This window comes from Aulostomus chinensis, chromosome 6 (assembly GCF_037954235.1).
Source record: "Aulostomus chinensis isolate RoL2024-O1b breed Wild chromosome 6, RoL_Achi_v1.0, whole genome shotgun sequence".
In the NCBI taxonomy this organism is placed as follows: domain Eukaryota; kingdom Metazoa; phylum Chordata; class Actinopteri; order Syngnathiformes; family Aulostomidae; genus Aulostomus; species Aulostomus chinensis.
Window position 1 is genome coordinate 12,207,336 of NC_141325.1, and position 23,284 is coordinate 12,230,619.

At 42.2% G+C, this 23,284-nt stretch overlaps 4 protein-coding genes across 5 annotated transcripts; 1 reads left to right on the forward strand and 3 right to left on the reverse strand.

Moving 5' to 3' along the window:
- The first annotated feature begins 370 nt into the window (after positions 1 to 370).
- pdxp (pyridoxal (pyridoxine, vitamin B6) phosphatase) lies at positions 371 to 4,162 on the forward strand. Its single transcript, XM_086206499.1, has 2 exons — positions 371 to 1,162; positions 1,940 to 4,162. The coding sequence occupies exons 1-2, from the start codon at positions 565 to 567 to the stop codon at positions 2,293 to 2,295; spliced, it is 954 nt and encodes a 317-aa protein (XP_086062625.1). The 5' UTR covers positions 371 to 564; the 3' UTR covers positions 2,296 to 4,162.
- Positions 4,163 to 4,471: 309 nt separating this feature from the next.
- On the reverse strand, positions 4,472 to 7,700 carry kgd4 (alpha-ketoglutarate dehydrogenase subunit 4). Of its 2 annotated transcripts, XM_086206500.1 has the most exons (5): positions 7,363 to 7,700; positions 7,033 to 7,230; positions 6,078 to 6,141; positions 5,369 to 5,577; positions 4,472 to 4,739 (listed from the first exon to the last, which is right to left on the reverse strand). In XM_086206500.1, the coding sequence occupies exons 2-5, from the start codon at positions 7,084 to 7,086 to the stop codon at positions 4,722 to 4,724; spliced, it is 345 nt and encodes a 114-aa protein (XP_086062626.1). In that variant the 5' UTR covers positions 7,087 to 7,230; positions 7,363 to 7,700; the 3' UTR covers positions 4,472 to 4,721. The 2 variants fall into 2 exon arrangements, with proteins under 2 accessions (XP_086062626.1, XP_086062627.1); XM_086206501.1 differs by having other exon boundaries at positions 7,033 to 7,700.
- A 1,047-nt stretch (positions 7,701 to 8,747) lies between these two features.
- On the reverse strand, positions 8,748 to 12,223 carry LOC147260102 (betaine--homocysteine S-methyltransferase 1-like). Its single transcript, XM_086206498.1, has 8 exons — positions 12,151 to 12,223; positions 11,121 to 11,253; positions 10,891 to 11,003; positions 10,523 to 10,714; positions 10,300 to 10,447; positions 9,729 to 9,911; positions 9,353 to 9,581; positions 8,748 to 9,255 (listed from the first exon to the last, which is right to left on the reverse strand). The coding sequence occupies exons 1-8, from the start codon at positions 12,166 to 12,168 to the stop codon at positions 9,078 to 9,080; spliced, it is 1,194 nt and encodes a 397-aa protein (XP_086062624.1). The 5' UTR covers positions 12,169 to 12,223; the 3' UTR covers positions 8,748 to 9,077.
- Positions 12,224 to 12,575: 352 nt separating this feature from the next.
- On the reverse strand, positions 12,576 to 15,167 carry LOC147260103 (betaine--homocysteine S-methyltransferase 1-like). Its single transcript, XM_086206497.1, has 8 exons — positions 15,015 to 15,167; positions 14,286 to 14,418; positions 14,086 to 14,198; positions 13,804 to 13,995; positions 13,573 to 13,720; positions 13,300 to 13,482; positions 12,996 to 13,224; positions 12,576 to 12,916 (listed from the first exon to the last, which is right to left on the reverse strand). Exons 1-8 carry the CDS (start codon positions 15,030 to 15,032, stop codon positions 12,727 to 12,729), a joined length of 1,206 nt encoding a protein of 401 aa, XP_086062623.1. The 5' UTR covers positions 15,033 to 15,167; the 3' UTR covers positions 12,576 to 12,726.
- Between the last annotated feature and the right edge of the window lie 8,117 nt (positions 15,168 to 23,284).

Here is a 23,284-nt window from a genome sequence, read left to right on the forward strand (position 1 = left end):
TCAGGTAACAAAACACACACACACACACATGTATATATAAGCTTAACATTCAGTCATTAAAACTTTTCGGGAATGCAAGCAAATAGCTGTGGTTTTATATCGTATTGAAGAATGAGAATGGGCAGCTCTGTTATTACGATTACTGTTAAGTACCATTATAAAATCACGTTCTTGTTCATTTAATATGTACAGCACAAATATTTTGGACATAATCATTCTAAATGTCATATTTTCGACCAGCCATAAGAAAGCACGAGGGCGCAATCTCATTTTGAAAGGATGTTGCTCATGAACGTTTTGTGGCACACACGGATGCCGATTGGTTGAAGTTCTTCGGTGTGATTGGTCAGATTGCCAGCGTGGGCGTGGCTAGATGTGAATGTTTATGTAGACCGGCCGTTGCCTGTGTATGTAACTGCACCAAGGTCTCTGCAATGTGATTCAGCCCACGCTGTTTTGTGTCCACCTCCTATCTGCCGTTGTCTCCGTCACGTTATGCTCCAGACTTCGACATGGGGAACCACTAACAGGTGAAAGACGGAAGAGTCCGAGGGAAACGCCGGGATGGCGGGCGCCTTTGGTTTCAAAGGCTGCCAAAAAATTCGAGGTCCGCAGATTAGAAATCTTCTCGAAGCGAAGGACTTTTTCCTCTTCGACTGCGACGGGGTCATATGGCACGGAGAGAAGGCGATCACGGGAGCCGCCAAGGTGGTGAGTTCGCTGATCAGGCAGGGCAAAAACGTAGTGTTCGTCACCAACAACAGCACCAGGCCTCGGGAGAATTATGTGCACAAGTTCTACCGGCTTGGCTTCACCGACGTGATGCTGGAGCAGATATTCAGCTCGTCCTACTGCTCGGCTCTCTACCTGCGGGACGTGGTGAAGGTCTGCGGTCAGGTCTTCGTCATCGGCTGCGACGGGCTGCGCAGGGAGCTGCAGGAGGCGGGCATCCCCTGCGTGGAGGAGACGGACGAGCCGGACGCCACGATCTACGACTGCGCCCTGGCTCCGGACGTGAAGGCAGTGCTGGTGGGACATGACGATAAACTGACTTTTCTCAAACTGGCCAAAGCTTCATGTTACCTGAAGGACCCAGACTGCTTGTTCCTGGCAACCGACACCGACCCCTGGCACCCCCTGTCAGGTGGAAGGATACTGCCAGGTATGATGGTGGTGCTCTGGTTAAGTTAGCTCTGACTCCAGTCTTTGGAAGCAAAGGGCCTTCAAGGGGCGGGGGTAAAAAAAAAAAAAAAAAAAAAGAAGCACAAGACAAAATGCAGGTGTCTAATGGTATTCATTAAAATTCATTACAAATACGTGTGTGTGTAAATATATATATATATATATATATATATATATATGTGTATATGTATATATATATATATGTGTATATGTATGTAAATAAAATGTGTGGAGGATGTGGACATCTTCTCACCTTTACCTGTAACTTGCTGCATCACACACGTTTCGGGAGATTGTCAAACATTGGACACAAGGCCTCTCTGACCTGCTTCTCCATCTCTCTGAGCATTTTGTACAGTATGTACACTGTCTCTTTAACATAATGAACATTGCACATATGGCAGATACATTGTGTTAAGCACAATGCCTCAGATCCCAGCCAGAACACCTGGCCCCGGCTTTTCAGTCCGTCTGTTTGTGTTTATTTGACTGAACTCTGTTGTATTTTTTTTTAAATGAATATGCACCATGCAAATGCTACAAGAACTGTGTTATTTCCAGAAACGTGTTCACCACAAACTAAACAAATCAATGCTAGTCTGGGTTGGTAACACCAGACCATGACATGAAATGTAGTATGTTAAAGTAACTCTTTCGATTTATAGTTTATGTGTACATGAACATGTGAGAATAGTGCTTAAGTGTGTGAGTTTGGTTTTAATCTAAACTTGCTCTAATCTTCATTCTCACCCTGCAGGCTCCGGGTCCCTCACCGCGGCCCTGGAGGTGGCCTCGGGTCGTAAGGCTACTGTGATTGGCAAGCCGAGCCGCTTCATGTTCGAGTGCATCTCCAGTCAGTTCCGGGGGCTGGACCCCGCCCAGTGCCTGATGGTCGGGGACCGCCTTGAGACGGACATGCTGTTCGGGTCCAACTGCGGCCTGGACACCATGCTCACTCTCACTGGCGTGTCTCAGATGGAGGAGGCTCAGGAGTACCGGGATAGTGAGCTGTCCACCAATCACAGCCTGGTCCCTGACTACGTGGTGGACACCATCGCTGATTTCTTACCCGCTTTTGAGGAACTGGACGAACAGAACAGAGCGAGTGACTAGTCTTTCTGCCTCGAAGAGCGTTATTACATCATTACATCTCAAGTGCAATGTTTATCCTGGCATTTGCAAAGACGGTCCCATCCACGGTATGAAACGTGAAATTGATACTCTAAATGTTCCCCAATAACCAGGATGTTCATATGGTAACAGGACACCCCAGGACAGAGTATTCTACCCAAATCACGCAGTAACTCAGTGCATACCTCTGTGTTTAAAGTGTTGTGCCCATTTGTGACTTGACGGTTGCTGTTGGTGTTAAATATATTGCACTTATCTTCTTCATTGGCTATGTGTTTGAATTTGGGTTGTAACACTAAGAGGTATTTTTGTTCAGTCAGGAATTGATCGGTGTTCAGGAACAGGACCCGTATTCACTAAACGTCTTAAAGGAAAACAAACTAACTTCAGGGGGCAATGGCTTGTTTACCGCACCCTCCAGAGCAAGACAAGATGAAAGGATCCTTGTCTTTCCTCTGCGTGTGCGCTAGGGAGCTACAGTAGTGGCTGGCTGACTGCTAGTTAGCTCAGCACAATGAATTGAAGTGGATGGGCAGGTTTGCACACCTCCATTTAGCCCGGTCAGATTCCAGTAGAGCAAATGTTAAGCACAATCCTTGCTACATTGACAGGAGGACTTGATTTGATGACCTTTGACAGAGCCGTGCTAACATTTGCCATTAACTACTATTCACTGTGCTAAGCTAACTAGCAGGTTTGGCCTCTGTGGATCTCAGGTCCTTAATACACGCACACAGGAGAGAAGGGTGTCTATCTTCTTGTCTGGCTCTGGGGGGGATGGCAGACCAGCATTTTTCCCACACAGTTTTTGGCTAAGCTCTTAACTTGTTGATTTACGTAGGAGAAACCTTACAATTTGAAAGTTTAGAACTTCTAAATTTCTTGTCTAAAGAGCCTCTCATAACACATTTTAGCACTCAAACTGGCTCTTAAATCTTAAAAGTAGCAACGACGTAGCCACCTAAATCAAAAAGAATCTGAACATGGTTGCTACTCCTTTCTGTGTCGACGTATTAGAAGATTTTCAAAGATGAAGCCTTAATCCCTCACCAGGTTCAAAGGTCGGGGTTAAAGCTGCATGATAATTTTTCTGTCGTCAAATATTTACCATTTTTATTTTGCTTGTAGTTTATGAATTAGTTTCGACAAGACGCCATAAAACGTTCATGACGTAAGACCTTGTGAATGTATTGTTTTGGAATGTACTGACCCGTACACTGGCGGGAGATCCTGTTTTGACGACAGAAGCGATGCGTCCTCCGCGTCATCAGGTAGTGCCGCAGTATTGTCACACACACGAAACACATCACTTATGTTGCCCACACAAAATTTTACTAAGTCACAGGGTCTCATGCCACTGAAGTTATTTTTTAAGATCTTGCAAGAAGCCAATTCATTAATTAGTAAAAAAAAATAAAGTTACTATCCAACTATAAAGTTGTATCTCATGCACATTTTCCAAATTCCTTTTTGTTTACATTCAAAGCTTAAAAGTCTTTTAGGACTTTTGCCGTTGATGTAAAATGTTCAGTGAATACGTGCCTGAATGTTTTTCCCTTCTCCAGGATGACACAGATGCAGTATAGTATTTTTTTCCCTCGTGTGTTTCCTTTTGCGTGCTTGTGTGAGTTAACGAAGAATTTCTTGGCAAAGGGGAAACTAAAAACACTGTAGGACAATCCAGCAGGTGAAGCACATCTACGCCTCTGCCTCACGTCTGTGCTACTTGTCTTGAACACGTCACCATAATAGGAGCAGTAAAACGTATTCATGGTGAAAGTTCAGTGTTGTTAATGTTTACCATATAGAGCATGTCAGCGACAGTGACAATAAATGGTTGAAATTCTACCCCAGAGCTGATCGTTTCTGCTTGTTTTCGTGTGTCTACATAAATGTACATCAGGGGCCACGGCAAAATATAATATTCTTTTAATTATTTAAATCCAGTATTTCAGCTCCAGCAGGCAGCGCAGAGGAACCTTCCAGAAATGTTCCTACATTTCTCTACCACAGCCTCATGCACGAATGGTTGGTTATTGCAAATGCAGTTCAAACAACATTCTAAATTAAAAAAAATATATCTGTATATAGAATGCAGTTTTTCACAACAAGCAATGTGTAATGAAACAGTAGCAATGTGGTAAATAAGGGAAATTCAGAAGCTGTGATGGCTTTACTGCGTCCAACAACAACAACAACAACAACAACAAGATATTGCATGGAGTTGTTCTTTAGCATACAATTAAGATTTACATTTCAGAGATAAAAATCAACATATGTACATTTCAACGGTATTCGTGAAATACTTTTATTCTACGTCATGTCTGTATGGCGATGAGTTCTCTTGTGCTGAGGAACAGAAAGGTAGGCTTGATAAGGACTTTGGTTGCATTGATGGAGACGTCAGGTCACTCGGGTCCACCGCGCTGAAAAACCAAAGCAAGAAAAAAAACACAGTATGAACATAAACTCGCTAAATTCAACTTCAGGTGTAAATTCGTGACAGAGACAAGTCACTTAGTTGATTGTCGGCCCCCTTGATGATCAGATGGAACCGACGTTTCAAATTCAGCAAAAATTAAAAGCCCCGTGAAACAGAACGCTATTTGTTTCCCCGCACCTGCACGTTTCCTGGACAAACTTGAGTATTTCAGAAGCAAAATACACTTTTTTGGTGGAGTATCACTTTGAACCAGTTGAGTATTTGAATTGTCTTCCCCTTCAAATGTTCCACGTTATCAGAGCACGTGGATCACGTTACAATGTTTGAAGTAATCATTTAAGAGAAGTTTTGTGATGCGTAAGCCGGCTTATCCACCATTTTATCGGCCGTTTCTAAATGCAAAAATATTGTACACAGAGAGCAGGATGAGTGATCAAATTGTTTTTAAACGTTTTTACAGGAACAAAAAAATGCAGCAATACGGAGTCCAATTTTTTTTGGCACATATCAAAAGACGAGCAATTAAAGCAGACACGGGATCAACGAGGAATATTGTTTTCATTTCATCAACGTGAATAATTTGATTTGTGGATGTTGAGGCACTGCCCTCACCTGAATGTAGTCCATCTCCTCCGGAGCCAGAGCTCTCCTACGGTACCGAGCAGGGAGCACTTGTATGGAGGCCAGGGTGTCTGGATTTCCAGGGATTGGGGTCAGAGGTACATGAGGTCTGGATAACTGAGGCAGCGTTGCAGGGGGCCGGGGCTCAGCAGCGTTGTGTTGTGATAGGGTTAGTGCTAGTGCTTTTAATGCCTCTTGGACTGGAGAAGAAAGAGAGAGCACTTGAAATGAATTTAAAAGAAGAGGAAATATTACCATAACTATAAAAATATAAACAAAGCCCATGAGATGTCCTAAACTGGTTTGTGTTTTCTTGTTTTCAAAGTTCAGCATTCTCATTTTTGAAAAAGGAGTTGACCATGTTTGTTTGAGGGCGGAGCCAGGTCATCCTGCTGTGGTTATGACTCAAGAGCCACATGGCAGCCACACCCTGAAGCATTCCCTGCTTCTTCATCTGTTTTACTGTCACTGGTAACATATTTTACACCCAGAACATCAAACTCTATCGATGGAGACTAAAAACCAGCAAAAACTGAGACAATAAAAATCCCCCTCTGCTGGCCACCGGCGACATTGCAGGTTAAAGATGATGGTTTCTTTTCAGACTAGTTTTTTTGTTGTTGTTTTTTTTAACAGACTCTGGAAGAATCAGTCATTTGTAGTTGATGCAAAAGAACAATCTGGACTACATAGAACTCACCGTTGGGCCTCGGGAAACCTTCTCTTTTGGGGAACTTGATGAGAGGTGCATGAGGCCGTACAGCCTGAGAAAAACACAAAACAATTTCAAGGAGTTGAAGTAAGGTTCTGTGAAATGGTCGTTTGGGACAACGACAACAAGTTGCATACAGATGTTTCAATCAACAGGTGTTTGGGACGCAAGATAACATTGGCACATCACTGGTATCAGCAGATGTTGATGATATTTTTAAATATATCTTTAGAAATCTGATGGTTGACATTCACGTGGTCCCGGTTTGGCTTAATTCTCCTCTTCTTTGCTCATCCATCGTTTAAGGTGATGAAACAATGGAAACTCATAATATAAAGGGCTAGTTCAAATACGTTGATAAGAACATAAATTAAAAAACACAACATTCACAATGTTAACATGTCTTTCAGAATGCGAATATCATATGAAACTTTGTCCAGTACATATAACAGCAACAGCAGAAAATATTGGTCTGGATGTACAGTATTGACATCTGAATTATTACCTAAAATATTTAGGTTAAATATTTAATCTTCAGATTGACAGCCATCCTTCCAGGAACATTATTGTCCTGTTGTAAATATCCAGAGGCTGTCAGATACAAATTGGTCAACATTTCTGTCAAAGTTATTTCTAAACTGGAGCTGTAAGCCTCCTCTTGAGGACATCTATATTATGCTAAGTTAAGAGCACGAACAAAACAATGTCAGCTTACATTTACGTAAGTTGTTTCTAATAATACAACCTAAAATGAATAGGTGTTTTACGGTTTAACAAGGACATCAACAAGGGTAAGCTGGGTTCGTCACCCGCTACGACCCCGCCATTACAAACATCTGACCGCTCAGGCTAAGGGAAAAACGAAATATTAAAGTAAAGTAAAGCTTACAACAACACATTATTCAGATGTGTAAAGTAGCTTAATATTAACGAGCAACGTTACCTGAATAACTCGGGTGGTAGGAGCTGCCATTTTGGAGCTGACTTTGCTCCCCATGACGACCTCACAGTTTTACTTCCGGTTTAAAAAGAATGTTGTAGCTGCACAAACACACCACTAGAGGGCGCTGCTGCTCTGAATACGCCCAGTGTCTGAGCGGTCCACTGGATGCGGTTACACAAAAAATGGGGGTAGAGGAGACTGTAGAATCAATAACAGATGGATATTTAGATACGGATATAACCAGAAAATTATTCCTCACAACGCCAAGGTTGAAATGAAGGCGAATCATTACATAATTCAATTTTAGCTCCCTTGTGCTGACGTCTTTACCTCATGCGATGGTGGCTAGCAGTCAAATGCGCTGTCCCAACAGATTAATGTCCTACTCGGTCAAAAACTCAGGCCATAATAAAGGATATATCCCCTGTCAAAAAAGGACATACAAAAATAGACCAATAAATGACCTTAATCTACTACCTCACACCCGGCGAGGTCAAATTGCGCTCCAGGGCTTGTTATTCCACATTAAATCATCAATAAATGGCACAATAAGTTATTTAATGACAAGAATAAATATAGTCTGTGTATTGACGGAAAATGAAGGTAGCAGCCCGCTGTTCAAGGAGACAAATCTCTCCTAGGTTTAGTTTCACTGCGCCTAGAAGATGATAAAAAGGGCAACCACGTGGTTTGGATTGTCCAATGAGAGACGAAGGAATTGTCCCAGAGTCTACAAAAAGGAGATATCTTACTAACTGCAAATTCAACGGGTTTTCAATATATATACAAGGTGAAACTACGATTCCTTCATACTGAGACGCTAAATGTGAAATTATTTTCACTTTCCCAAAACAGAACGACAGAGACAAAAAGTAAAAAAAAAAAAAATGATGGATTGATTAAGTTGATGTGAAGAAATACACTTTCGGAAAGTTGAGTTTTATGTAGACCGATAGGGGTTATAAACGTATTTGCAGCAGATATTTGAGTGTTAAGCCTTATTTTGAGGCCCGTGCTTCCCCTCAAGAAAGGTCAGATAAGGTCAGACTCAGCAGGGAGCCATGCTGTTCATTGGGAGCGAGCTGAGGGTTTTAAATCTCTTCAGTGCCCCTGTAGAACACGGTTAATACACTCAAACACATTTCACGCTAAAGTAGGTTTTGCTCTTATGCTAGAATGCGACTATACTCGGATTAAATAGCTTTATTTAGGTTAGTAATTTCTCAGAATTCCAAGAAAGTTGTCCATCTTTACCACGAGGCTCTTTGTAAATCCTGTAAGAGTATTAGCGTGATGCCCCCTGCTGGACTGGAGCCTGTAGCGCTCTTCCTGAAAGCCTTGAAAGCGTCTAATACTGCATTATTATCTGTACCTGGTGATGTTTAATATTTTTTCACAAAAAGCCAAAGGTTCTTCCACTGAGCCTCACTATTTCACTATGAGGCTTCTTTTGACTAATGTGCAAATGTATGTTCCGTCTTTTATCGTCTCCAAGCTAAGAGAGGGATACACAAAAATATCTTTGATTTAATGGTGCGCCTCAAATTGATGACTTGCATATTTTCAATATTCGTGTCTGTATTCATTGTTTGTTTCCAATATTTCATATTAGGTGTGTATGGAACAAGGATCACCCCATAGATAATGGAACCAGCAAAGATAAAATAAAATTAAAAAAAGGCAAATCAACAGCAGAGAACATGACAAAAGAAAAGTAACCAATTTACGTTTTATTTGAGGATATTTTATTTATCAAACTGGTCCAGAGTCATGGAAAATAAAAAGGTCCCAATCTTACACTGGGTGACTCCTAGCTTGAGACACCACTGTGGCTTCAGGTAAACTGCATGTACATAATCCAATGATGTACAGAACAGCGCCGGTCTCAAGTGAGGATGAAGAACAGGATGAAGAATGCTGACTTTGTGATTATTCGGTGCAGCACTTTTTTACAGAAAGTGCTGCACCACTGTGCAGTGTCAGTTGCTCCACAGCACGGCAGCTTGATTTATTTCTGTTGTCAGATCTAAAGGAGACCGAGTTACTCAGTGGCCCTTTGACCTGTCGAACAGCTCTTGGAGTTGTTGCTTAGAGGTGGCCTCTGTCTGCTGCATGAGGTCAGTGTGGCCTTTAGTTACACCCCAGCCATCTGGAGACGACAAGGAGGCGCACTCTGGACGACCAGAGGCCGGCTTAAGGTTCTCCCAGTAGTCGCGACGGGCTCTAAAATAGAAGGCGACAAGATTTATCACCTGACAGATTTAAATACATTTTAATGTTATTCAATAACCATGAATAGATATGAAAAGTTGCCTCTGACCTGGCTCTGACCCAGGGTTTGGTGTGCATCTCCAGACCAGCACCCCAGTTGCCGTGTTTTTCAGATGCAGCAGGGAGGAATCCTCTCTCAGGTGCCAGCTCCTCTGCCACTGCACGGATGTGGTAAGGCTCAAACCCGCAGCAGCCACCGATGAAGCGGATGCCGACATTGTAGGCCTCTCTGGCGTACTTGTGCATGTCCCAACGAGTCAGGATCCTGGGCTCCAGACCTAACAGAACATTCAATTTCATATGCATCCGATGGAACAACAGATATTTTGAAAGATCCTGCTATTGATTAACACCAGCAGAGGTTGTATGTGCACACACTCTCTGAGGCGAGCCATATTTTAAGACGCAAAACAGTATGTTATTACCGAAGGGGAATTCTGGCAGATCGATGAATCCCTGACAGCTGCAGTCGGGGGTGTGGTATGCCAGAGGCTGCACCATGTAGTGAGCCTTCAGCCCGGCCTTCTCCACTCCCTCCTTCATCATCTTGACTGTTTTCACACAGGTCATGGGGTCAAAGTGGCAGTTGACTCCCACAATCTGGGCACCTACAGGAGAAGAGCCAATGGTTTGAGCCGACTGGTAAAGATAAGTAAACTGCTGTTTGCACTTGTGGTTGTGAGGTTGGAAGAAGGATATTTCATTCTTTATGCATTTGTTTTATTCTTTGTGAGTCTTTGCAGGTCCTAGTTATTGGCTAGTTTGAAACACAGACACACAGAACAAAAATCCTCTCTGCTGAACGCCATTTCAGTAGGTAACTGGCTTTTGGGAGGTACGGCTTGGTCACACTACAGAAAGGTCATGTGAGGACAAGAACCTGTATTTGTGGGGGCTTTTTTTTAGGTTATATCTTTTATTCAAAAAGTAAAAGTGAAAATAAATTTTTCAGAAAACATGTGGGTTAGCCCTTTCTGAGCTAGACACTGTACTAACCAGCTTTGACCAGCCTGACTGCACACTCTCCAGGTGAGATGCCGTGCATGTCTCCCTCTGGTCCGATGCACAGAGAAGCAGCCACTGGTTTCCCAGTCTCCTTCAGTACCTCCACGGCCCACACGGCCTCCTCAACATGCTCGTAGTACTGCAGGTGACAAATATTTAGTCAGATCTACAGAACTAAACACAACTAGCAATGCTAAGTTTGTTAGAGCTCCACCTCAGCGATCAGGAAGTCCACATCTTTCTTGATGAAGACATCCAGCTGTTTCTTGAAGATGGCTTTCACGTCAGTCTCACTCTTGCAGCTGAGGTAAGATGGAGTCTGAGAGACGCCTCCTGCGACCATGGCGTCGCCCTCGTTGGCAACCTCGCGGGCCAAATCGCAGGCAGCCTCGTTGATCTGGGCTCCCTGCGGAGTGATAGAAAAAAAAAATCACTTGAGGGACATCAAAGGAAAATTCTGTTACATTGCTTTGCTTGTATTTTAGCAACTTCTTAAATCACTTGAGGCAGTTTCCACAGGGGTTAGTGACAGTACTCGGACCACTAAGGTGATGTGCTCTATAGGATTTGCTCTGAACTCACAGTGAAGGTGAGCTTGTTGCCTCTGTTCTCCAGTTTATCATCACTGGCATAGAAGGTGAAGGTCTGCATAACATTGGCCCCGGCCCTGAGGAACTCTCTGTGCAGCTGGCGCACTGAAATCATAAAGCAAACAAATTATATCATAGAGGCAAGCATACAAAGAACATACTACACACACGCCTCCACAGAGATGTCGACTGAGTACGTGGCGCTGATGCAGAATATCTTGCCTGCTTCAGGGTACTCGGCTGCAGCCTCGGGGGTCCAGGGACCAGCCTTCACGTAACCTCTCTTTTCCAGGGCAAACACGAAACCCCCATCGCCGATCACAATCTCCCCGGCGTCAAGACGCTCCAAGATTCCCTGTCATAGTGGATCCATATAAGACATTTGATAAGATTAGTGAGGTCAAACACAAAGTGCTTGGACAGTATGGCCACATTGATGTCTGGTGGTTTCCAAATTCAGACTCAGAGGCCCACCTCCTCCTAAAGACACGGAGTCATCAAGAAGGAAGCACATGTCTGACAACAGCTGCAGGGCTTGTAAAAGTCTGGTGGACCTGCAGAGTTTGATTACAGCATGCTTCACAGTCCCAGTAGAATGTTTTGGAATCGGAATTTAATTCTTGTGTCTAAAGAATTCTTTAAATGTTTAAAACTGCCAAATAAATAACGTCCAATCTTTGAAGTCTGTAAAATACTTGGGCCAGTTTTCAAGTCTTCATTCAACACCCAACCTCAATGCATTCAACCCCCCAATAAATCTGTTTAGCCATTGTTGTTCTCATGAATAAGAGGCGCTCTTTGGGGGGATCACCCTGCGCTAATGTTGAGTTCATGATGTTAAACATTAAAAAAAATCTTATTTTCAATTGTGTTTGCCAGAATATTATCTGCTCCATTCATAAACCTCAACCCAATAATCCCAGATTACAACTGCTGAGTGCGTATTCCTTGGCTGAAGCAGAGGGAATAGTGGGACTGATATTTTTGATAACTTTAGCCCATGAACAAAAATTCATGTAGTTCTTTCATGCACGTGATTCGTTGAGTTTTAAACAGAAATCTTTGACAGAAATAAGCTGAATCGATTAAAAAAAAATTCTTCTTGTTATTGGAGTGACTTAACCCTTTAATTACGATAAAAAGCTCGACATGAGGATTCACAACTACATATCACAACTATTACTGTTGGAAATTCTGTCAGGAATCAGCAGGACGATAGCAGTTGTACACCTCTCCCAGAGTTCACACATACCTTCTTTGCTGGTGCCATAATCCTGCAGCTGTGTGGACCCCCTCAGAAAAGCTGAAGCAACATCAAAATGAGGCAGAGGGCCACTATAAATGCCTGGGAAGTAGGGGAGGGGTCTATGTACGAGCTGCTCTGATTGGCAAGGCATATGTTACACAACTGCTTCCCCTCCCCTCAATAGCTGAATGAGCGTATTGTTAGTGTATGTTTCTAGTTTAATCTGGATTAATAGTGGTTGTTGGTGCATCTTCCTCTAAAGACGCATGCAACTGTGCATGGGAGGGTATTTGAAGAATAAAAGTGAAAGTAAAAGTGGTACATTTTGCAAAATATATATGACATTATTTTGCGCAGAATCAAAAACTTTATCTTAAATTCCTTTAAAAAAAATCACTTAAAGAACATTAATTCCTCAGTGACACCAAGTATCCAACAGTAACAATCTCTGGTTTATTGTTTTGAGGTTTACATAATAATGCTTCACACGAAGAGCATCGCTGTTACAAGTGCTTTTAATTTCTGACATAGTGAGAAAGGCGTCAGTCCTTCTCTCACTACTTCAGCTCATGTTGTCCTGCCTCACGCAGATGACTTGGCCTTCTTCTGCATCTCCAGCACATGCTTCATCTCCTGGGTGGTGGTTGCCTCTTTGTGCTGCAGCAGCTCAGTGTGGCCCTTAGTGACACCCCAACCTTCTGGAGAGGAGAGGGAAGCACATTTGGGACGTCCGGATGCAGGCATGATCGTCTCCCAGTAGTCACGACGAGCCCTTAAAGAAATAGTCAGCATTACACAAGGATGAAAGCGTGCACCAAGTGATCAGTGTGTGGATTAGCTGTCTGATTTACCTGGCTCTGACCCAGGGTTTGGTGTGCATCTCCAGACCAGCACCCCACATCCCATGTTTTTCAGACGCAGCAGGGACGAATCCTCTCTCAGGTGCCAGCTCCTCTGCCACAGCACGGATGTGGTAAGGCTCAAACCCGCAGCAGCCACCGATGAAGCGGATGCCAACGTTGTAGGCCTCTCTGGCGTACTTGTGCATGTCCCAACGAGTCAGGATCCTGGGCTCCAGGGCTAAAAGCAAGATGATTGTAATTATTTTTGGAATATATAACTGTCACTCAGTTTTGAATCCAGATTTTTTTTTACCAAAGGGGAATTCTGGCAGATCGATGAATCCCTGACAGTTGCAGTCGGGGGTGTGGTATGCCAGAGGCTGCACCATGTAGTGAGCCTTCAGCCCAGCCTTCTCCACTCCCTCCTTCATCATCTTGACTGTTTTCACACAGGTCATGGGGTCAAAGTGGCAGTTGACTCCCACAATCTGGGCACCTATTGTAGAAAAAAATCATTATTAGCATGACAGATAACAAGTAGAATTTTTTTTTACAGTTCAAAGAGCTCTTTTGAAGAAAAGCTCACCGGCCTTCACCAGCCTGACTGCACACTCTCCAGGTGAGACGCCATGCAAGTCTCCCTCAGGTCCGATGCACAGAGAAGCAGCCACGGGCTTTCCACTGGTCTTCAACACCTGAACGGCCCACTCTGCCTCCTCAACATGCTCGTAGTACTGCAACAACAACAATTTATTCCACAAATGTTTCAGAGTAATATATCTTTGTAAAGCACATAACAGACTGGATGTGACTCCACCTCAGCGATCAGGAAATCCACGTTCTTCTTCGTGAAAACCTCCAGCTGTTTCTTAAAGATGCTTTTCACTTCCGTTTCACTCTTGCAGCTCAGGTAGGATGGAGTCTGAGACACTCCGCCGGCTACCAGCGCATCTCCCTCACTGGCCACTTCTCTTGCCAGGTCACAGGCCGCCTCATTGACTTGTGTCCCCTGGAAGAGTGCGGTTAGTTAATTGATAAAAACTTACATTCAGTGAGGTTTGAAGAGGTTCATGGTGCTGTTTCTGACGTCCATACTCACAGTCAGTTTTAAGGTCTGTCCCCTGTTCTCCAGTTTGTCGTCACTGGCGTAGAATGTGAATGTTTGCATGACATTAGATCCCGCTCTCAGGAACTCTCTGTGCAGCTGTCGCACTGATGGGAACATGCAAATTAAAAATGTATATTTCTTTATGTTCATTTGTGTTTGCATACAACGTGTATCCAAACAACCAGGCTAACCAGCTTCAGGATGTGTGACGGAAGCCTCGGGAGTCCACGGACCGGCCTTTACATAACCCCTCTTCTCCAGGGCAAACACAAAACCTCCATCACCGATCACCACCTCCCCAGCATTCAGACGCTCCAGGATACCCTGGGACAGTGGGCGGAGCCATGATTTATAATGCCGTACTGATGTTTTATAGCGTTTGAGGACAGAATGGTCCTTATTCATGAAAAGGTCTAACACACATACACACATTCGAATGTTTTTAGCCCTCAGGTTAGTCTTGCAGACAAGAAATCAAGAACATCTTGTCACTGTCAATAATAGAGTTTGCAAAGATTTTGAATACACAATAGATAAGATATGTTGTCTGTCTGTGGGGCAAAACCAAAAAAAGTCTTACAGTGTGTAAGAACATGAATGAGATCCTGGGTGTTTATGAGGGAAAAACTGCAGTTTGGGTACAAAGGTGCAAAGATAAAATCAGCTTTAGATTCCCCTGAAGAAACCACACTCGGGTTATTTCACAAACCACATGCACATACACACGCTTGCCTTACGCGCACATAAAACCCTTAAAAAGATCTTTTGCAACTCCACAGTCCATCGACCAATAGGTCAACTGTGATCCACATGTATGATTACACTGCAGGATCTCATCATCTTAGTGCAGCATTAACAAATGATCTGCTCTTCTATAAAAGAAGCTATCAAACTACAATCGTGACTGGTGACTAGTTTACCTTCTTGACCGGTGCCATCTGGTCCTCCTGGTTTCAGTTTGAGAGCCAAGCACTTGGTAACAGCGGACCCCTCTTTTGACTCGAAGAGTGGTGAGACTCAGTCATCCCCCGTTTTATACTGCTGGATGAATATGGGAGGATTTCTTTTTCCACCTGTGCCAACATCATATTGCCACATGTCTGCTGGACATTGTGCAACGTAGCCAGGCCCATAAATCAATAAGGTGCCAATGGTTCAAACATTCAGCTCAGCTAAGACAAGGACATGTGATGTGTTAAAGAATGAGAGATCTTTCTGTCAAATGATTATATTTCCGATGAGTACCTCTGGTTTAATAATAAAACCCAAAGCTTCTTCTTCTTCTTTTTTTTTTGGAAACTTTATTGATAATTACTCTGCAGCACATAGAAATACTACAGAGGAGTAAACGCATCTTTGGCTTTGCTTTTGATGCATTTCTGTTTAATATCAGTGTTTTTCTCTCCTCTACAAAAGCTGACTTAATTAATTTTCTTACCTCTTAATTACATTAACATAAATCAGGTTCACTCATGTGACCCTGAAATGTGTGATGCATTTAGAGCCTTGCAAACCACCAAAGTCTGCAGGAGTGAGATCTGTTGCAAAGCCATGGAAGAGATCAGCTTACTCACTGTTGTCTAATTCATGACACGCTTTAAAACATCAGGCTGATTACTTTTTAAGTTGTTTTATTTTTACAAGCAATCATGCAAAACCTTTGATGGCTACACCTTCTCCAGTATACCTCAATTGTGGAGGATGAGCTCCCATTTTTTGCCCGATTTATTATTCTTTTAAATTCATTTTGATAAAACAGCTTGGCTGAGTTACATGTGACTGTGGCTCTGTTGTTTGACAGCGCTTTTCTCCTCATCCTGGTGTAAACCGGCTGAGTGTGTACGTGTGTTTTTGTGTGTGTGTGTGTGTGTGTGTGTGTGTGGCGCAAGTGAATAAAGGCAACTTGAGGTCATCCTCTGGTTTGAAGCCTGGAGTCTGGGGGTTTGGTTGTTGATATTTTGATAATTTGCAAGCACAAGTGACCTCGTTTGCTTGCTATGAGGAAGGATGCAGGTTTGTATCGCGCTCTTTTCTCACAAGTACCTGGAAGGTAAGTCCTGTTCTCATATACTGACAATTCTAAAGGAGTGAAAATATTGAGGCATGTAGCAGTAAAATGACTACTTAATTTATCTATCCATCTATCTATCTATCTATCTATCTATCTATCTATCTATCTATCTATCTATCTATCTATCTATCTATCTATCTATCTATCTGTCTGTCTGTCTGTCTGTCTATCTATCTATCTATCTATCTATCCATCTATCTGTCTCTGTCTGTCTGTCTATCTATCTATCTATCTATCTATCTGTCTATCTGTCTATCTATCTATCTATCTATCTATCTATCTATCTGTCTCTGTCTGTCTGTCTGTCTATCTATCTATCTATCTATCTATCTATCTATCTATCTATCTGTCTGTCTGTCTGTCTATCTATCTATCTGTCTGTCTGTCTGTCTATCTATCTATCTATCTGTCTCTGTCTGTCTGTCTGTCTATCTATCTATCTATCTATCTATCTATCTATCTATCTATCTATCTATCTATCTGTCTCTGTCTGTCTGTCTATCTATCTATCTATCTATCTATCTATCTGTCTCTGTCTGTCTGTCTATCTATCTATCTATCTATCTATCTATCTATCTATCTATCTATCTATCTATCTATCTATCTATCTATTGGTCTACCCATCCCTTGGATTTCATATGGTATAATCATAATAAATTGAATGTCCGAGCTAAAACTATATCCTCTGTTGCATGGACATTTTGATAGAATATTACAATTCAATATTGCATGTTAATATGACATGTTCAATATAAGTTATTTGTTAAGTTATTACATATATATTTGTATCTGTGTATATGTATATGTATATATATATGTAATAACTTATCAAATCCCCAGTAGAAGGAGTGCTAATGATAGAATGTTAGTAACAACCTGTATCACCCAAGATTCAAAAGCTGCTGTGGTAGATCATTGCATTCATCCAAGTTAACCAGTAACTCCTCCTTTCCTGCTCTAATGGCATCGCTGTCCTCACTAACACACACACACACACACACACACACACACACACACACACACACACACGCACGCACGCACACATAAATACATGCACGTGCACACACATACATACACACACGTGCACACACACACACACGGATATGGGAATATTGACCTTCAGCAGAGTGGTGGTGTGTATCATTTTGTCAGCTCTGGGTCTATCCAGTTTTAGGGAGATTACTGGCACACACACACACCCTCCTTTTCTCCCAATGAGTTTATCAACAGAGTCAAAGTTCAGGAAAACTTTTCCAATCTATAGTTCACCACAGAATTTCATCAGTAGACTGTCTGTGTTGAAGTTGAACACACGCAAGTGCACCTTAATAGCATAAACGTGTTGTTTTTCCTTGAAATGGATTCTGGTATTATTTCATTCAAATACACCGTTCAGGGGGGCTAGCTCTCACAAACCTATCATGTGGGTTATTTCAAATTACAAATACAAAAGCTTACAACATGTCAAATATTTGGTTACATTTTGTGGTACCTGTATGAAATGATGGCATTTAAATTGAAAAAGTTAAAAAGTTAGGTCACAAAGATAGGTTAAAGGGCACAGAAATAGGATAAAGGAGAACTTCTGAAACATACTCATATTTGTTGCTCTGTTTGAACAATTAGTTTTGACCAATCCGTGCTCGTTGTTCCCACATTAACTGCCTCCTGTTGGTGTTACTGAACATGTGACCTGACTCCTTTACAAACAAGAGAAATTTGATTAAAGAACTGTGACATTTAACGAAGGAGCAGTGCCCCCCCCCCCCCCAAAAAAAACCCAAACTAAATGAAAGTGCTATTGGCTCCAAAGGGAAGGTGATGTTTTCTCCTCAGAGGCAACTTAATGTTCCTAATGACCTGTTTGAAATTAAGCTGCAATGGGCGAAAAAGGACCTTCTAACCTTCTTGCAATGGGTAGCAGGCATGTGTAAATGCACATGTCTATCTTATACACTTGGTGAAATGCGTGCGTGTGTGTGTGTGTGTGTGTGTGTGTGTGTGCGCGCGCAAGTATGTGTAATGTTAGAAGCAATCGTCTTCACAGTGGCAGAAGTCCAAAATTACAAGCACAAGCAACTGTTAACTTGACCAGGGAAGAGTGTTAAATACACCAACTGTTTCTTAAGAGTCCCGGCTGCAGTGTGACATCATATGAATGGGTCTGCTGGTTTATGTTAAACCCAACAAAGGGGAATGTTTTCATAATTAGCTCTTGTTCTCTCACTGGTTTTCTTTGATTGATTGTCTCCTATTTTCATCTCTCCTCTACTCCCTTCCTTCATCTCATCTTCAAACTCATACATTTCACAGGAGACTGTGCAATAGTGTTTAACTTTAGGGCCTTGTGAGGTAACACTAACAGAAGACTCAGTTCTATGAAATCTATTTACAATCCACCCTCTCCCATTTCCCCAGAGCTATTCCAGCTATTCCACCGGGAGTATCAGGCGTTAACCAGCCTGCACCGAATGACATTTTTGAACAAACTAGTTCTCACAGGCTGCAGCTGGAACTGAGGCTGTTACAAAGAGAGCAAAGAGTGAAGATGAAGGTGAAAGGTGGAACGGGCACTGATGGGTGGAACTTGAACATGTCGAAGGAGGTTGTGCACTGTCTACAGAGAACGGTAGAGAGGGTGAAGCATGGGAGCGCCGAGGCTGGATAAAGGCTGAATTTGAGGGATGACAGGAGGGTTGGAGGGCGCTGTTGGCCTGATTTAGGGAAACACATTTGTAATGTGAATCAAAAAAGTCAACACTGATAAAGTTGCACTTAACTATTTACTGCAAACACACTGATAAAGTGTTGGCAATGTAAAAAAAACAAAAAACAAACTTAAAATGTTGATAAAACTACTAAAATTGACCTTGTCGTGTAACCTGCTTTCAATTCTTTTGGAATATTCATGATTTCACAGGTTTGCAGTGACATTCCGAACGTCCGCGCCATGTTACGCATGTTCTCTCATATCCCGAAGAAACATTTTGTACATCACAGCCTGCAGAACCAACATTTCCTCTCCTCTGTTTTTTTTCCTCCCTCACCTATAATCTTCACTCTTGTTCTGTTTTCTGTGTTGCTTCACTCTCTTTCCTCCTCTCTCCTCCTGTGCGCCGAGAGCCCCTGTTTACCTCCACCCCTTCATCTGGTCCAATCACAGCTGAAGCTGAAGACATTCTGTTGAAACCGTCCATTCTTTGTGGATTTGTAGGCCACAGAGAGAGAGAGAGAGAGAGAGAGAGAGAGAGAGAGAGAGAGAGATCTCATAAAAACCTGAAGTTGCAATTCTTCTTATCTGTTTCTAAAAAAAAAAAACTACAAAGACACTGATATAGCACCTGTTTGCACTCACCATGACCCACTTTTCTAACCTGAAAAAAACAGATAAAGAAAGAAAGGGGAGGTAAAAAGAATATGTAATGTAATATCCCTTGCAGACACAAGAGGGCACTACATAACATAATTTCTTCATGATACACACATTACTGGCAAAAAGGTGTGTACTTTTTGAGTTGCTGGGTAATTTGGCTTCTCGCGTATCTCTGTATTACAGCAAATCCAAAGGAATCAAAAAAGGTCATTCTATTCTCAGCCAGTCTGCTTCAACAGATGCGGATGAAAGTTAACAACCTGGAGGTCACGATCCCTGATGAACCTGAAAATTTGGGTCTTTGTTTTTTCCAGCGAAATTTGCTGTGCATTACTGGAGAACTACAGAAAAAAAATTCAGTGAAAACAATCAACCTTGCAGGGCACTGACACATGTAAACTGTGACAAAGGGCCCAGTGAAGGAAGACCACCGCTTTGATTTGTCAGGAAGTTTAAGAACCAGGTTTGTTAAGATAATTTGATTTCACCCTCTTTTAAAATGATAATTTTTGAAAATAGGGGAACTGAGAACATTCCTCCATCCTCAGATACTCCAGTGAGTTAACCAATGTGAATTGTTTCTCCTCGTCGGATAGCAACCACAGAAATGTTGTCCAAACACAAGTCGTGAAGTCACCTGCGTCTGAGGTCCGTGTTTGACTTGGTAACACAAGCAATGTTGATGCAGGTCAGTCTACGCATGATTTTACTGACACAAGTTCCTCGTTCCTAGCGTCTGCTGGGTGAGATTAGTAGAGAGAGTTGACGCATTTGCATACGCAAATAGCAAAATATGTATACAGTTAACATTGAGCTAAAGTAGCCAGAGTCTTCAAAATGACCGTATAAGTTCATCTCTGGTTACTCTTGACTAAATATGCTGGTGCTGCTTTTGAGTACATGTCATCCATCTTGGCCCCAGCGGTGTATGTTCTTCATAGAAAGCCAGCAGGGCCCGGGTGCTCCGACTGAGATGATCTAACTGTACTTTCTTTAGTGTTGTGGCACCTCGCTGTCATATCTTGGCTCCCGTTGGTTCCATCATGACCTCATATCCAAAGTGAAGGCTGCTTGGAAATACCCTAAAATAAAAGCAGGAATGATGGATTCTCCAAAGTCGCTTTGCCTGCTGTACTTTTATGTTAACCTCATTGATCTGTGGCACCTTAACACCCAATTAAGTGGATTTTTTTTCTATATAAAAAAACCCAGCCGATTATTTACATGACAACAATTATTTTTTCATTTATTACAGATTTTGTGTTTAAATATGCAAAATAAGACAATGGACCTGTTTGTCCTCACTGACTGCAGCACCAGGGAGCCAGAGTGTTTTCAACCACGGGGACAAGACTCTGCAACACACTAAACTGTATCTGTGTATTGCGGTGTTATGTTTGTATATTGTGGTGAGTCATGTAAGTGCATATTCTTGTACTGTTATTATGTTAGTTGTGTGGACTCCAGGAAGAATGGCTCCCCTGACACACCAGCTAATTAGGATCTGACTAAAAAAAACAAACACTAAGGGGTTTTTGGAACTTTTTATTGTTTTAAATCCTGACATAATTCTTCGACTGATATTTTAAGAGCCATGCGGCTCTATATTTAAAACCCTGCAGCAATTAACGCAGTTAAACCCTCTCTTCTCGTAACACACAAACACACACGCGCACACACACACACACACACACACACACACACACACACACACACACACACACATACTCACAGGAATGGCATCATTTGCAGTTTTTCTGCAGAGTAGAACATAGCTTCCTCCCACAGCTTCTAACCCTCAACCCCAATCCTGGTTCCCAGTGTCTCTTCAGCAATGTCTACAGTTCCCATGGAGTTGCCCTGCAGCTAAGAACATCCTCCTGCCTCTGAGACCAGAGCGCCAACCAGACCACACTCACCTATTTAAAGACTCTCTGCCTCCCACTGTGTTCTCACCATGGGTCGCACACATAGACGTATCTGGTGTGGAAAGGGGAAGTCCTAAAAGATGGGTTGACCAAATGACATAGTGGATTGTCCACTGTGGGGGAACTGAGGCACCTCATGAGCGACTAGACAAACTGTGAGACTGGGAAGAATGTTGGGAGGGCGACAGGCAGCGCTGCACTTAGAAAAGTCACACTGCAACACCATCCCAGTGAGGTCGTGAGAGCTGGTTTAGATGCTGCATTTGTCCTCTACGGTATGAATCGTTCTGAATGACACATGAACAGGAAAGCAAAACTGTTGCAAATTTGCGTGTGTGTGTGTGTGTGTGTGAGAGAGAGAGAGAGAGAGAGAGAGAGAGAGAGAGAGAGAGAGAGAGAGAGAGAGAGAAAGTATAACAAGCAGATGATGGTCCAGGTTTTTTTGGGGGGGGGGGAAAGCAGATCATAGGTTGTACGTTGGTTAGGGTATGTTTGTTATATTTGGATACGTGTTCTCTGTTAAACTATCTAAACAGGACAAGTGAAAACTTGGAGCTGAAGTTGTACGAAACCTCACTAATTTCTCCGTCATTGCCTTCTTTTCTCATAAAGACCAAGATAATAAGTTTACATAAGTACATGAGTTACATAATTTGTTTTCTTAGACCTTTTTAGTGATATTTAAAGTTTCTGTGTGTATTTGCGGCCAAAATGTGAGGTTGTAGGCTGAGAACAAGCTCAAACAAATACCAAATAAGGGATTTTAAGTATAAATTAAAGAGGATAAATTGTAAAATGTGCAACTAAATAAGTAAATGCATGATGAAAGAGTTGGTGATCTGTGATAAGAAGAGTTTTTTTTCTTTCTTTTTAATGCTGATTCTGATTCGGTGAGTCTCATGACCTCAGCTATGCGGACCATAAATAATATGGCTTCTCCGCGTTTCCCTTTGTACTCCTCTAGATGGTACCTGATAGTGAGGAGATCAAATCAAGACAATCAGATGTATTTCAGTCACTTGAGACCTTGAAAACTGATGGGATTTGTTCGATTTCCTTCAGATCAAACAGAGTCGAGCTGAACATCGAATGAATACAGAGGCAGAACTGAAAACATTGTTTTTTATCATAGAATCAAGTCAAAGGTGGAAAGCTGCACCACTAAAATATATCAAAAAAGTGCAACTAAAAAAAAATAATTTGACATTTATTGATGTTATGGTGGCAATATTTCTACATTAAAGTTTTATTTTTAACATAAACACTTATTATTTCAATTCATTCATTGTAATGCACCAGTATTAGGTTAATGCAGTACGGTAAGTATAAAGTACCATTCCTCCATTTTTTAATTGTACTAGGATAAAAGTAAAAAGTACACAAACTGCTGGGTAAGAACGTGAGCACAATGAGGTACTCAGATACAGTATTATATTGAGTACAGTCACAAACATTTTCAGTTTCTGTCCAGTAACATTATTCTAGAGTTGCCCATGAGAACCATACGAAGGCAAGCTGTGAAAATACTGAATACTATAAAAAAAAAAACCTTGGCAGTTAATTAATACTTCTCACTGTTGCATGTTTAAAATCTAGCGACTGTAAACACCCGTGTGACGTAGAAGGATCCGCGTGAACTTCCTCCAGCCATTTATCTGCACCAACATTTAACAGGCTTAAAGGCTCACAGTCCTTCAAAACATGCAATTATGGCTCAGTGTCATTCACTCTTCCCTGCTGAGGTGTATTTGCCCTCCCAAAAATGTTCCCAGTGTGACAGTCTTGCCAGAGCTGTCACAGAGCCACAGACCACAATCT

Excerpts from the sequence above, each read along its gene's own strand:
- LOC147260102 (XM_086206498.1), bottom strand. Across the intron at positions 9,912-10,299 it reads AGTCAGGCTGGTCAAAGCTG|GTGCCCAGATTGTGGGAGTC; the intron begins GTTAGTACAGTG and ends CTTCTCCTGTAG. Across the intron at positions 9,256-9,352 it reads AAACCCTGGGTCAGAGCCAG|AGCCCGTCGCGACTACTGGG; the intron begins GTCAGAGGCAAC and ends CTTCTATTTTAG.
- kgd4 (XM_086206500.1), bottom strand. The coding sequence starts at position 7,086 with ATGGGGAGCAAAGTCAGCTCCAAAATGGCAGCTCCTACCACCCGAGTT. Across the intron at positions 6,142-7,032 it reads CTACCACCCGAGTTATTCAG|GCTGTACGGCCTCATGCACC; the intron begins GTAACGTTGCTC and ends TGTTTTTCTCAG. Across the intron at positions 5,578-6,077 it reads AGGTTTCCCGAGGCCCAACG|TCCAAGAGGCATTAAAAGCA; the intron begins GTGAGTTCTATG and ends TTTCTTCTCCAG.
- pdxp (XM_086206499.1), top strand. The coding sequence starts at position 565 with ATGGCGGGCGCCTTTGGTTTCAAAGGCTGCCAAAAAATTCGAGGTCCG. Across the intron at positions 1,163-1,939 it reads AGGTGGAAGGATACTGCCAG|GCTCCGGGTCCCTCACCGCG; the intron begins GTATGATGGTGG and ends CTCACCCTGCAG.
- LOC147260103 (XM_086206497.1), bottom strand. Across the intron at positions 13,225-13,299 it reads TCTGCCAGAATTCCCCTTTG|CCCTGGAGCCCAGGATCCTG; the intron begins GTAAAAAAAAAT and ends TCTTGCTTTTAG. Across the intron at positions 12,917-12,995 it reads AAACCCTGGGTCAGAGCCAG|GGCTCGTCGTGACTACTGGG; the intron begins GTAAATCAGACA and ends TATTTCTTTAAG.